At 43.6% G+C, this 13,935-nt stretch overlaps 1 protein-coding gene across 1 annotated transcript in view; it reads left to right on the top strand.

Moving 5' to 3' along the window:
* The first annotated feature begins 902 nt into the window (after positions 1 to 902).
* Positions 903 to 13,935, top strand: part of MXD3 (MAX dimerization protein 3) — a 32,862-nt gene continuing 19,829 nt past the window's right edge. Inside the window, exons 1-2 of the mRNA XM_077472513.1 lie at positions 903 to 1,127; positions 9,509 to 9,605. Coding sequence (XP_077328639.1) covers positions 1,058 to 1,127; positions 9,509 to 9,605 — 167 coding nt within the window. The 5' untranslated portion in view covers positions 903 to 1,057. The remainder of the gene's footprint in view (positions 1,128 to 9,508; positions 9,606 to 13,935) is intronic.

Genomic DNA, 13,935 nt, shown 5'->3' with positions numbered 1-13,935 from the left:
CAGGGACCAGTCAGGACGCACAGTAGAAAACAGGCTGTGAAGCCGCAAAAGCCAAGGGACAGGTCAGCTTCGGGTGAGAACATCACAACGATATCCTCACCCGAAGCTGACCCGTCCCTTGGCTCTTGCGGCTTCACAGCCTGTTTTCTACTGTGCGTCCTGACTGGACCCTGTGTCTCCCAAAATAAGCATCTATGAATTTTTTTAGGGAGTGCACCCCAAATATCTTGTTTTTCTCCCAAAATAAGTACACTGGACAGGTAAGTGTCCTTATTTTAAAAGTCAGCAGCTGCAATATTTGTAGCTGCTGACTTGTATTTTTTCTTTTGCAGGCGCAACTCCGCTTTGAGATTTATTTTATTATTGAAGAAAAAAATTAAAGTGGGTGGACCTTTGTTATCAGAAGCAGTAATATAGTGCCCACTATATTACTGCTTCTGATAACAAAGGTCCACCCCCTTTCATTTTTTTTTTACCCTGAGGGGCAGTGTGAATTATGGAGGCAGCCTTGTCTGTATAACCTGTTCATAGCACAAGCAGCTCTATCTCACTAATTTCCCTCAACTGGAGGTTTTGAAATTTGAAAGAATTCTCCATTCCCGCCTAAAATCTGTTGCCATCTGGAATGACGTCTAGCCGTCTAGCCACGCCTTTCTGTTTTCAATAGCGAATCGGGGTGCCGCCCACCCCTCCCGGAGTCTCCGCCCGTTTCAGGAAGCTATATGGAAACAGAGGTCTCGGCTGTCGTGCACTGACACATATACTGTGAGGTAGACGGGACCGGAGACTAGCGGGCCGGGGAGGAGAGCGCAGTGCTGTGAGCTGTCATAGAAGCAGGACGGCGGCTTGGCCACGGTTGGAGAGAAGTGGAGGGAGGGGGTGTGAGCGGAGGGGCGTGTCGTGGGCGGGGTTGCTCGGTGTCAGTTACATGCATTGTGTAGGGAAATAATAGTTCCTCCGCGGGCTGACACACAGCGGGCGGCCCCTCAGCCTCATCTCCAGTGACAGCTCGGATCCCCCTGGAGAGTACACAGCATCTCACTGACATCCCGGGCCCATGGAGCAGCTGCCCAGTAATCTCCAAGTCCTGCTGCAGGCAGCCGAGTACGTGGAGCGGAGAGAGCGGGGTAAGCGGTTCCTTCACCCTCGTATTGGAGCAGGGAATAGGCCTCCAAGTAGGAGAGGCTGCTATGGCCAACCTGGTTATCCTTTTCAGCCTCTGCAATGATAAAAGCAAGAACCCGATTGCTGGTAAAGCATCGCTCAGGCCTAATCGCTTTCTATGCTCAGCCAGATCGAGCATTGATTGTTTATCCAATCAGTGCATCCCTTTCAAGCCGTGAAATCATAACAGCAAGGATCTGATTGGTTGTAATGGATAGCACAGGCCTCATCTGCACTAGCAGTGCAATCTATATGGGCCTTGCTTCTTTATATTGACAGCAGAGCCCCAGAAGTTCTCCATGTTATTGCACAGCTGATCAGGAATTCTTCCTTTTTGCTCCATAGAAAATGCCCCCCCCCCCCTCCTCCTCTCATCATTCCTCATCTGTGTGTCTACACTAAGGTGCAGCTCTTTTTATTTTTTGGGGGTGTTTATCTTTGGCACAAATGCAGGGGGAGGTTGTCCTATGGGGAAAAGGAGCGATCAGCCTTGGTGACAACATTGGCCTAAAATGTCTAAAAATCTCTATGAAGGATGATGAGAACATCCTGATGTTGGGGCATCACAGGCTGGTGTTTATTTTTCACTGGCCCAATTTGATCATCTGATGTTATTTCCTGTGTACAATCTATAGCACAGCGTTCCTCTTCATAACATATCCTTGTTTACGTCTGTTTTGGAGACCATCCCGTCACTCCTCCCTCTTCTGGGACACACTGCTCCGTCAGATTTCTTTGTGTGCTCTCTATCCACCCTCCCACTCACGTTCTCTTCTCCTGGGGTTGGTACTGCATTATTTTTACCAATCCTGTCTGTCTTGCTGCTGTGTCCCTCCATGATTGCTGCTTAGAGGGTAAGTCCGTTACACATTAGGGAAATTCATTCTTTTGCTTTTAGTAGCCAGTAGGGATGAGCTCTGTGGCGTGTTCGCATGCTCCACGTGCAGAGCCCGCCAGGAAGTCGGCGCTGCGCTAATCACAGGCTGTGAGACATTTCCCGATCTCTGCAGCCGCACATCGGGGCAATGTCTCACTGCCTGTGATTAGCGATGCACCGCGCTGACTTCCTGGGGGGCTCAGCACGTGAACCATGCCCACACGCCTGAGCTCATCCTTAGTAGCCAACATACCATTTTATGTTTCTTAACTGTACCAGAACCACATTGCTGCAGCAAAGGGCTCATTCACATCATACACGCAGGTTGCCTTATGTCCTCTTGCACAGAGTTGGTGCATGCTAATGCAGATTAGGGCTTGCTGCGTTTTGCGTGCTGTGAGGCACTACATCACAATGCATGCAGAAAGCTCTATAAAAAGTCCTTTTGTGGTGTTTCAATAAATGGAAAAAAAATAATAATGTGAACATTGTAACATAGAGGTTGATTTACTAAAACTGGAAAGTGCAAAATCTGGTGCAGCTCTGCACAGTAACCAGTCAGCTTCCGGGTTTTATTGTCAAAAGCGGAGTTCTGTTAAAAAAATTTTTTTTTAAGTCGGCAGCTACAAATACTGCAGCTGTTGACTTTAAATAATCGGACACTCGCCTGTCCTACTGTCCAGCAATGCGGGGGAATGGAGCCTCGCTCGTCTCCCTCCTCCTCTCTCTGCGGAGCTGGCATTGTCACTGTGGGCGCCTGGCTGTGGCTTCACAGCCAGGCATGCACTGCGCATGCGCGAGCGCTGTGACTGGCCGGGCAATCACCTGGGACCAGTGACGTGTCCCAGCCCAGATGATTGCCGAGAGGTTAACTTGCTTCCGGCGCCGTGGTGCGCCAGAAGGAAGTGGAACCCTCTAAAAAGAGGGTTCCCCCCCCCAAAAAATGACATGTCAGGGGGTCACCTTCACTTAAAGCGGAAGTTCCATTTTTGGGTGGAACTCCACTTTAATTGAACAAACTAAAGTTAAAGGCTGGCTACCATGCACAGCTGCACCAGATTTTTCACTCTCCAGTTTTAGCAAATCAACCCCTATGTATCACGTTGCCCCTATATAGCACAGACCGTCAGGCTTGTCTTTTAGGCTGGGTTAACGCATGCTGCGGCTCACAGCAGGGGGTCTGGCGCATCCCTGTTCATCGATTCAGGTGCGAATAAGGCCTGAATTCACGCCTGCTTCGTTGCCAAAGATGCACAAGACCCTTTCCAAATGCGGACCGCCTCAGAGCTGTGTGAATCGGCTTCATTGACAGCTGGTCACACTCTCCTATCATGCGAATTGAATGCGAAGTAAACCCAGCCTAAAAGTGCATATCGCACACACACTGGTATGAATGGGCTCTAAAATCACAGTTCCTAAAGGATAAATTCACTTAAAAAAAATTATAAAAATAAATACTTTTTTTCAGGTAAAAAAAATGATGCATTTACTTTTATTTTTTTTATTTTTAGGAGCGTGAAAGTATTGATCATGGGTGCGATGCCGGATTCCTGCCAGGCAGTTTCACAAAGACAGGAAGACTCAAACTTTCAATATTAAGTTGCGCTAAAAACGGTGCTCTGGTAGTTCATTGAGAACTACAAACCTATAGCTGCAAAGGCTGTCAGTACTTTACAGTTCATTGATTCACAGGGATCTGTGAATCAATGATGCAGCTGTGTGGGTGGAGCCCTGCACAGCCGCACTTTTTTTCAAATGGTGACAGCAGGTATGAAGAGGAGATCCCTGGCCTGCTGTCACAGGGAGTGCAGGAAGTGGCTGCAGGATCGGTAACGTGCTACAAGCTCCACCCTAAAAAACAGGTGCAACATATAACATGTTCCCAAAGGGGAACTTCTCCTTTAACCGCTTGCCGAACAGCCGCCGTGGTATTGCTGCTGTAGAATAGCATGGCTGGGCGAAATGGCGTTACCTTGCGTCGCTTCGCCTTTTGGCCACTAGGGGCGCATGGGCCCGTAGCATTTGATTGGAGCCGATGCGAGTGCCCGGCGGCCGCTGTTGACCGCCGGGCTCCCGCGATCGCTCGTGACAGAGCGAGAACCAGGTACTGTGTGTGTAAACACACAGATCCTGGTTCTTTCAGGGGAGTAGAAACAGATTGTGTGTTCATACTATGTATGAACACCGATCTCGCGCTCTTTCTCCTCCTGGACAGTCCCCTACAGTTAGAACACAGTGAGGGAACACGGTTAACCCCTTGATCGCCCCCTAGTGTTAACCCCTTCCTTGCCAGTGACATTTATACAATGATCAGTGCATTTTTAAAGCCGCAATATCGTAGTCCCGCTAAAAATCGCAGATCACCACCATTACTTGTAAAAAAAAAAAAAAAAATGCCATAAATCGCTTGTGATTTTTGATTAAAAAATGCTGGACATTATAGCAAAAAGTAAGTGTGTTTTTTTTTAAAGAAAATAAATAAATTGTCGCTCTTCTTTTGTATGTAGCGCAAAAGATAAAAACCGCAGAGCGATCAAATACCACCAAAAGAAAGCTATTTGTGGGGAAAAAAAAGGACGTCAATTTTGTTTGGGTACAGCTTCGCATTGCCGCACAATTATCAATTAAAGCGACGCAGTGCCGTATTGCACAAAATGGCCTGGTCATTGAGCAGCCAAATCTTCCGGGGCTGAAGTGGTTAATGCAGGCCTTTCCCTAAATGTCACATCAGCATACATGTCTGCATGCTGATATGAAATCACCTAAAACATTTATTTATTTATTTTGCTTTACCTAAAATCTTTTCCATATCTGGTTTCCCTGTAGGTGGCGGTGATGTAGTCTCAGCCGCACAGATGCCTCCTGGGAAGGCAACGTCACCTTCATTCCCTTCAGGGAAATCTCATAACTAAACTGCAAGATCTCTCTGTAATGTTATATTGCACATATGGCGAGATAAAGCCTATGATGTCACTTCTCCTCATTTCATGCCTAGGTAAAAATTAAAGCGAAACTAAACTTTCCTATCTTTTTCAGCCAAGGAAGCTTGGTCTCTGTTTCATCTGCAACTGCCATGGTTCTGCACATGTGATCAGTTATGACAGCAGCCATTTGATGGTTTAACTGTTTTGTTGAGATCACAAGCAAATGTGACAGTTAGGATTCCCGGTGTTCTGTCAGAATCGGCGACCTGTCAGATTAGGTGACGTTCCGTCAGCTGTACCAGGTTTGTTCATCTGACAGAACACCTGCCGTCAGACGGCAGCGGACACCTTACTACACCCAGCCACATCTTGAATTTCAGAGTAATCTTAGCAATAAAGTGAGCGTATATAAATAAATATAGTATATTGACATCTGCAATGGTGTTTGGCATTCTCTGCAGCTTGTTTTAAGTAAAAAACAGTGCAGTACGTACGTAGCAAAAGCAACATCACAGGCAAGTGGACGCCGTTCCATCGAAACAAATGTAAAGTTAAATTGTGGTCCAGAATCTTGGAGTACTTCCTAAACATCTGCAAATGCAACTGTTGAGGCCCCTTGCACATGGGGCCTTCTAGCTGCTGTGTTTCTCACCGCTTTTTAGTGCACTTATGAAGGATAGGCAGAAGATGTGCATTCATCTAGGGCTGCAACTAAGGATTATTTTCATAATCGATTAGTTGGCTGATTGTTTCGATTATGAAAACAGTAATTGATTAATTTAATATCATGATCGATTAATTGATTCAGCCCTACATTCATCCCTGAATGCGTGTGGCCCCCAACATGGGTACCGCTCACAACAACATTCAGCCCTATCCAGCTGCAGCCTGCCATAGGCTGCGGGCAGTGAAGCTGGATGCTGTACCCGTCCCTTCTGGGCTTCGTAAAAAAAACTCTGGGAGGGGTGCACAGCATCAAGGGGCCTAAAGCACATCTCCAGACTCAGCACACAGATGCAATACATATATGAGAGTAGCATTGAGATTTCTACAGCTTTGCCACACAGCACATCCTTGTCTGGCGAGGAAGATCGGCCTTTCCCCAGCTTGTGATTGGGCAGTGAAAGGAAAGGAAACAGTCTGATGAGCTCATCTCTTTATTCTGCTCTCTCCTCCTGTCAGCATGTCTCCTGTTAACACATGTACACACTGCAGCACAACCGATTGATGCCTTGGGCTGTTTCTCCTCCTCGCAGTCTGAGCTCTGTTTGTACAGGCACTTCTATCAGCTGATACCAGGTAAAATTCAGATACATACCCTGCTTGCATCTAAATAATACATTTAGGGCATGTTCATGCTAGTGACTATGTGGGAATGCAGCTACTAGTGTGTAGTAGGATAACAGTAGTCCCAATGGGCTGATTTTGATGCGTCCCACTTTTATTTTTTTATTTTATTTTTTTCAAAGCAAACTTTATTGAAATGTCAGTTACATTTCATTAAAGCTGTATTAAAACCAAAAATGTAATGTATTGCAGCTTACCAAACCAAGGATGTAGTGGCTGCATTTGTTTTCAGTTTTTTTTTTTTTTTTTTTTTTTTTTTCTCTCTCCTGTTTTCTCCTGGTGATCTGGCCAGTAACATACCTGTATTAGAGTGCATCCACTCTGGATGAAGGAGCACAGAGGCACCTTTTGGACAGCAGCATTGTAATTCTGGGGGGGGGGGGGGTTAGATGCAGTAGCAGATTTAGATACGCTTACAAATTAAAGCAAAACTCCAGCTAATACTTTATAAGCCATTAAAGCAACCATTTTATACCTTTTTGGATAATGATTTTGCTTAAATGCGTGTCTGGGAGTGTCATGGGACTAGTCTGGCAATCCAACTGACCTCTTGCAGTTGTCAGACTGGTGAAGATGGCTGTGAAACATATAAAAAACAAAAAGTGCTGAAACGTTTTGAAGAACCCTCGTAATAAAAGCTGATAATTGTAAAGCATCCCTGCCAGTGTTAAATGGTTTGTCTCATTCCTGTAAACCAATACATCTGCAACAGATTTTGTTGTTTTGAAAAACAGACTTGCTGGCTGGATTGCCTGGTTGAAAATAAAAGAAAGCGAGCCTAAAAAAGAAAACAAATACAACCATCACAGCTAAGAATTGGCAAGCTGCATTATGATAAATATTTGCTTTTGGGTTTAATATCACTTTAAGTTTTATTGTTTGCAGCGAGGTGGTGGCTTGTGTCACACTGGGCTGAAAAAACGACTGCATTCCATGCTGGTAGGAGACCAAGCATTCTGCCCTGCACAGTCGGAGCACACCTGGTGTCAACAGGCCCTTAGGTTAGGTTCACACCTATGTGGGTTGCGGTTGATGCGTTTTCCTGGTGCGTTATTTGCGTTTTTGTGTTTTTTATTTTTTGTGGTTTTGGGAGGTGTCTGTTGTCATGCAGGAGAAAGTCGCAAAAACGTAGTGGAAATGCATAAAAAACCGCAAGCACTGCATTTTTAATGCGTTTCTGCTACAATTCCATTGAAATCTACAGAACCAAAAATGCAACCTGCTGCTTTCAAGAAGGCCCTGACCCTTTCCAAAAAAAACGCACTGGTTGAACGTTTGCAGTCGTGAATGTGACCCATAAGAAATCCATGTTAAATGGACTGTAGTGCGTTAATGCAAAACTGAAAATGCATTGGTGTGAACCAGGCCTTAGTGATGTATTACAGTGGAACAGAAGTCTGCAGGTGCTCACCTCTGTAATGACATATTCTCCCCGGGCTTCTTCTGAGTGAAGATCTTCGGCTATCCTGATTGACTATAGGGGAAGACCAGCTCCTGCCCAATGTGCCGAGAGTGTAGGTAAGCTAAGCATGCACAGCTCAGTGTACATTCAATTGAAGCTTGCAAGCAGTGTGTTTAATTGCAGAAGAAACATGGCATGTATCTTCTGAAATAAATAAAAAAACTGTCTGCTCGCAAATTATATTTATAAAATACCTTTTTTTTTTTTTTTTTTTTTTTTTTTTTTTTTAATAATGTACAGTTGGCTTTATTCCATGTTAATGATTACAGAGCTGAATAAATTTGTCTTAAATCTGCCTGGAGTTCAGGGTGAAAATGATCAGTTGCTAGGGAAAAAAAATATGAACTTTTAAAAAGCCCAGCCTGTTAAAGGATTTTTGCCCATTTTGTTAAGCTTTCTACACTAATTCTGTTGGCTTTGTTGCAGAGCTAAACTTGCTGAAGTATTTCCAACATGGTCCTATCTGCTGGCCCCTATGTCATCACAGGATACAGTATTGATGAAGAGACCTGCAGATAGAACCACAGTGTGCAGAGGGAGATTCAGGCATTCGACAACCCCAAACGCATGTAGGATACAGTAGATTTTTCAGCAGACCTAATATTGGCAACAGAACAAGTCTTCTCTCTTCACAGGCTGGGTTTTTTTTTTTAATTTAATTTTTTTTTAAATTTTTTTTTTTTTTTTAAGATTTTATATTTTTAGCAACTAAGATAAGCTGGGTATACATGTAGGGTTTGTGGTTTCTCTCTTCCATACCCCCCCCCCCTCCTTTTTTTTTTTTTTTTCTTCTCTCTTCCCCAACCAGCGGGTTGAATGGAAAAACAAAATCACAGATCCCTGCATCCACACAACCTGTGAATGCAGGGATGTCCTCTGCTGTGCTATTTTATTCTGACAGTGGTGACCCCATGCCCCTGCCATCAATACACTGATCAGTGGCTGCAGTAGCTGATCGAATGTTGGTTTTCCAACAGGACCGGTTGGCAGAAGCCTGTACAGAGAGGTGTATGCATGGACTGATATTTAACATGTGTATACCCACTTTTTTGTTTTGTTTTGTTTGTTTTGTTTTTCAAAGGACTTCAGGACAAGAAAATGGCTCGTAAGCAAAACGCCCCACCCAGTTATACTCCTCTTCTGAATGCTACCCCCATCACTTCATTTGAGCCAGGAGAGTTTAGTCTCTCTGTCAGGGTTATTGATCTCATCCTGCTCAGATACTGTTTGGGGCCGGCAACTTGGCACTCAGATCTGAGCACTACATCCTGGAATAAGATCACCTACTCCTCTATAACCAAAAGAAGCACTTATTTAATAAGCACTTTAGTGGGGGAGCGCAGTAAGGTGGGGTATACGTGGTTGGGGGTTGTTCTTAAAAAAAAAAAAAAAAAAAAAAAAACTGCTCTGAAAGGGCACTGAATAGATTCTCTTGAATTTTTTTATTTCCCATCCAAATGAAACCTGAATCTATTCCGTACTGTTAACACAAGATGGATCTAGTGTCATGGTTTTTATTACTGGAAGTGAGTTTGCCCTAGTCACTGGTCTTATTTTTTATTTAATTTTTTTATATAATAGTATGCTGTCTAAAATTAGTTGCTATGAGCAACAGAGGCTTTTACTGTACAAATCTTGTACATAATGCCTAGCTTTCACAACACCTGAGAACTCCACATACAGATTTATCCCTCGTTATGTAAAAAGACTAACGATGCCTTCTCATTCTTGCAGAAGCTGAGCATGGATATGCCTCCATATTGCCTTGCAACACTGCCACTCCTGGAAGAAGAAAACGACAGAGAACAAACAGCAATCCAGACAGCGTTAGGTGAGCATCCCCAGAACAGCCATGTTGTGCAGCTTGTAAAATCAGGCACTGGATGATACATCACCGCAGGCTCTTGTATATAAGGAAAAGTTAGGATGCAGTGCAACAAAGCAGATGCCTCTGTGGCTGTTTGTCCTGTTTTCCTGTTAGGAACAATTTCCAGTTTCTTTAGTCCATTAAAGTGGTTGTAAACCCTTACAAACCACTTTGACCTACAGGTAAGCCTAGATTAAGGCTTACCTGTAGGTCCAAGAAATATCTCCTAAACCTACACGGTTTAGGAGATTTTTACTAAAAGACAGTCACCACTGTCTACGGCGGTGCACAGGCGCACTATCGCCGTTAGCAGCGACATATGCTGTTAGTGGCGGCTCCCATGAACATGCGCGGGAGTGACGTCATCGTTGCTCCGGCACTGTGAGTGGCTGGAGCAGCGATACCCGGAAGAAGATGGACGCTCCGCACTGCAGGGGACAGCGGTGACATGTGCTGACTCCTGTGTCAGGTAAGTGACACATAATGGGTTACTAAGCAATGCATAGTAGCCCATTATGCTTTACCTTTGCAGGGAGACAAAGAAGAAGTAAACCCATCAGGGTTTACTTCCTTTTTAAGGGACTTGGGCATTCAGAAAGTCTGGTTATGCTGCCACCTGCAGGAGGATTAGATGCTAGATAGCAGAGCAGTTGTAGGCCAGCCCCAGTATAACCCAGAATGCTCTTCCCTTTTTTTTTTTTTTCTTTTTTCTTTTGTCCAAGAGGATGATTGCCTTTTTTGCCGTTTTTTTGTCAGCCTCCTGTGGTCCATCCCCCGCCCCCCCCCCCCCCCCAATCAGAATTCACCTACAAGCTACTTGAGCTGGTCTCCATATGCAGTTTATTTGATTCTGCGTTTGCTCAGCAATAGCTTTGCAAGACCCTACCCAGACCCCACTTGATTCCGCTCTCCATATATTGTACCCCGCCCTGCTGCCCCTCTGCTTATTTTCAAGTTAATCCCACAGGTAAGCTTCTCTTTAGAAAGAAACAAGCACAAGTTTCACATTAAATAGGTATGTTTTAATATTTTATTATTTAATGCTATTTAAAAAAAATAAAATAAAAATAAAATTGTCATATCAACAGCTCTCTGATCACAGCAATGTTCTGCAGATGTGAACATTATTTCGGGTTTCCAAGAGATCTCAAACTTTTTGCCAAGGATTCATCTAAGCTAAATTGATTGAGAAACCCTGGCTTAGACCGTCTTTTTCTGGACATTTGTAGCTAGAATTCTTTTAAAGAAAACTTAGACCAAATTGGGGCCTTACAGGTATCTAGTTTTTCATAACTATCGGTCACTAATGGGCAAGGCTGTGCATCTGAAATTGTCTATGACACAGGCTACATCCTGTGGGTCATTGGACCTTTCTTTAAATGATTGTGAAATTCTCCCTTTATCCTATTTTGAGGGCTTGTAGGGTACTGAAGGATTGCCCTCCCAATATTTTCTGTTGTTGGCTCTGTCTTTTTACCCCTGGAATCTTCTCTGTGAAAGGATAAGTGACAAGGTCCCTACACTGGGCAATATTTAGTGTGTGTTCTCAACCACATGGTCATCCTTAGACACAATTATGCCTTTTTACTGTCTTTAACCTGAAGTCCACATTTTGGAGAGAAAGGTTTGCACATCATTAGGTGTGCCTCATGTTCTACATCGCCCTGTGTTCCCCTGGATTGTCTGGAGACCGCTCATGCTTAAATCCTGTTGGGATAGCGTACTCTTTGAAGTCCCCGTTGGAGCTGATCATCTGGAGTTGTTTCCAATTACTCTGGCTGATCCACGGCCTTTTATGGAATCTCATGATCAAGTGAATGTTCTTAGCTGTTTGGATAAGGTTTCCGCAACTCCCTCCATGGCTGTAGACACTAAAGCCCCATACACACTATCAGATTTTCTGCAGATTTTTTGCCTTCAGATTTACCAAAACCATAAAATGAGGTCAAACCTTAGGAGTTTCAATTTGTATGCAATCAGGCAGGCCCTTACACTACATGGTTTTGATTAAATCTGAAGACAAAAATCAGCAGAAAATCTGATAGTGTGTATGGGGCTTTAGTTGAATTGGGGCAGGTCAGAAATGTATTAGTTCTATGTTCTAGATCAAGTAGATGGATCCTTCAGGGATATCTTGTTGGGTACCAGTGAAACAGCTGACTGTTATAGTAGAAGGGTCTTGCCTGTCCTCCTCCTTTCTATTGTTGTGCAACCAGTCTATGGTAGTAGCTTGTCCCCAATCCAGACCTTTTGTAAGGGTACCTCCTTGTTCCCTACCTTCCTGTATTCGATCTATCTGACTTCAGGAGTGGTACCTTTTTGGTTGTATATTTTTAATTCCTAGGATCCTTTGATTATTCCCTTGGAATGTTATACTGGAGGTTCCCTCTACCAATAATAATACCTTGTATAGGGAGATTGGGTTTGTCTGGTCCTGCATCTTTATTCCTTGTGGGAACTTTCCTTTTTTGATATCGGGTGTTTGAAGCCTTTTTTTTCAATCCCAGATTTGCTTGTCTTACACATTTTGTCCAATGTCCCCTGTAAGGATCTAATTTTTATCCTGGAAAAATTTCCAGCGTTCTGGTTGCATGACTTTATATTGCTCCACCTGTTGGTGGCTGTTTGCTAATACAGACTTTGTGTCCCCTTTTAGTGTACTCATTCCCCTCTGGCGGTAATGCTCTCGGCATCAGGTTGATCCTCTGATCTTCGCTTGACCACTGGCAGATTTTTGCTCTTCTACTTCAAACTTCACTTCTGAAAGATTTAAACATTGATATTTCTGCTTGTCCTCTATTGCAGACATTTCCCAAACCTGTGATAAATCCATCAGTGGTTGTTGCACACCCCCAAGACTTCTTCTTTTTTTGTTTATGAATTCCCCTGTTCCTTAATAGAGGATGGAGAAAGTAAGATTTTTGTACTTAATATGAGTCTGTTTCTTGGAGTACATTAACCACTTACAGACCAGACCATTTTGCTGGCCAAAGACCAGACCACTTTTTGCGATTCGGCACTGCGTTGCTTTAACTGACAATTGCGTGGTCGTGCGACGTGGCTCCCAAACAAAATTGACGTCCTTTTTTTCCCCCCCACAAATAGAGCTTTCTTTTGGTGGTATTTGATCACCCCTGCGGTTTTTATGCGCTATAAACAAAAATAGAGCGTCAATTTTGAAAAAAACGCATTATTTTTTACTTTTTGTTATAATAAATATCCCCCAAAAATATATATAAAAAACATTTTTTTCCCTCAGTTTAGGCCGATCTGTATTCTTCTACATATTTTTGGCAAAAAAAATCGCAATAAGCGTATATTGATTGGTTTGCGCAAAAGTTATAGTGTTTACAAAATAGGGATAGTTTTATGGCATTTTTATTAATTTTTTTTATTATTTATTTTTTTTTTTTTTACTAGTAATGGCGGCGATCAGCGTTTTTATTTTTTATTGTGGCGGACACATCGGACATTTTTGACACATTTTTGGGACCATTGTCATTTATACAGTAATCACTGCTATATAAATGCAGTGATTCCTGTGTAAATGACACTGGCAGTGAAGGGGTTAACCAGTGGGTGGTAGTGTAGGGGTTAAGTGTTCCTAGGGGTGTGTTACTAACTGTGGGGGGGTTAGGCTTTCATTTAGTGAACACTGATCTCTGCTCCAATCACATGGAGCAGAGATCAGCGTCACCAGTTGCTAGGCAGAATGGAGAAATGCTGTTTACACGGCATTTCCTCCATTCAGCCGTCCCATGAGACGATCGCGGGTATGCCCGCGGCGATCAAGTCCGTGGGACCCGCGGGTGGCATTGAAGATTGGATGTACCTGTACGCCAATATGCCTGCCCGCGCCATTCTGCCAACGTACATCGGCGTGCGCTGGTCGGGAATCAGTTAAGGGACACGACTCCCTCACCTCAGTATTTTGTCCCTGTGTACTGCTTTCTCACAAAACTGTCCAATCCTTCAGAAGGTGGATTTGAAGAAAGATGTATAACTATTAGATGCGAGACATTGGCACAGTGAGGGTGGGGAGAAGTATTTGAACCCCTGCTGATTTTGTACATTTGCAGGCTTATTTTAACAGTGAGAGACAGAATAACAACAACTCAATCCAGAAAAATGCTTTTCAAAAAAGTTATGCCGATTTTCATTTTATGCCTGATTCACACCTATGCATTTATAGAGCATTTTGCAGATTTTGCACTACAGTCCGTTTTAACATGGCTTCCTATGGAACACATTCAGTAGTGAAAATCTGCAAAATGTAAAAAGCACTAAAAATACA

The sequence above is a fragment of the Lithobates pipiens genome, unplaced genomic scaffold, assembly GCF_037356315.1.
Source record: "Lithobates pipiens isolate NorthernLeopardFrog02 unplaced genomic scaffold, aLitPip1_a1.2 Scaffold_8, whole genome shotgun sequence".
NCBI classification, from domain to species: Eukaryota; Metazoa; Chordata; class Amphibia; order Anura; family Ranidae; genus Lithobates; species Lithobates pipiens.
The sequence above is the reverse complement of the archived record's forward strand: the minus strand, read 5'-3'. Positions and strand labels throughout refer to the sequence as shown.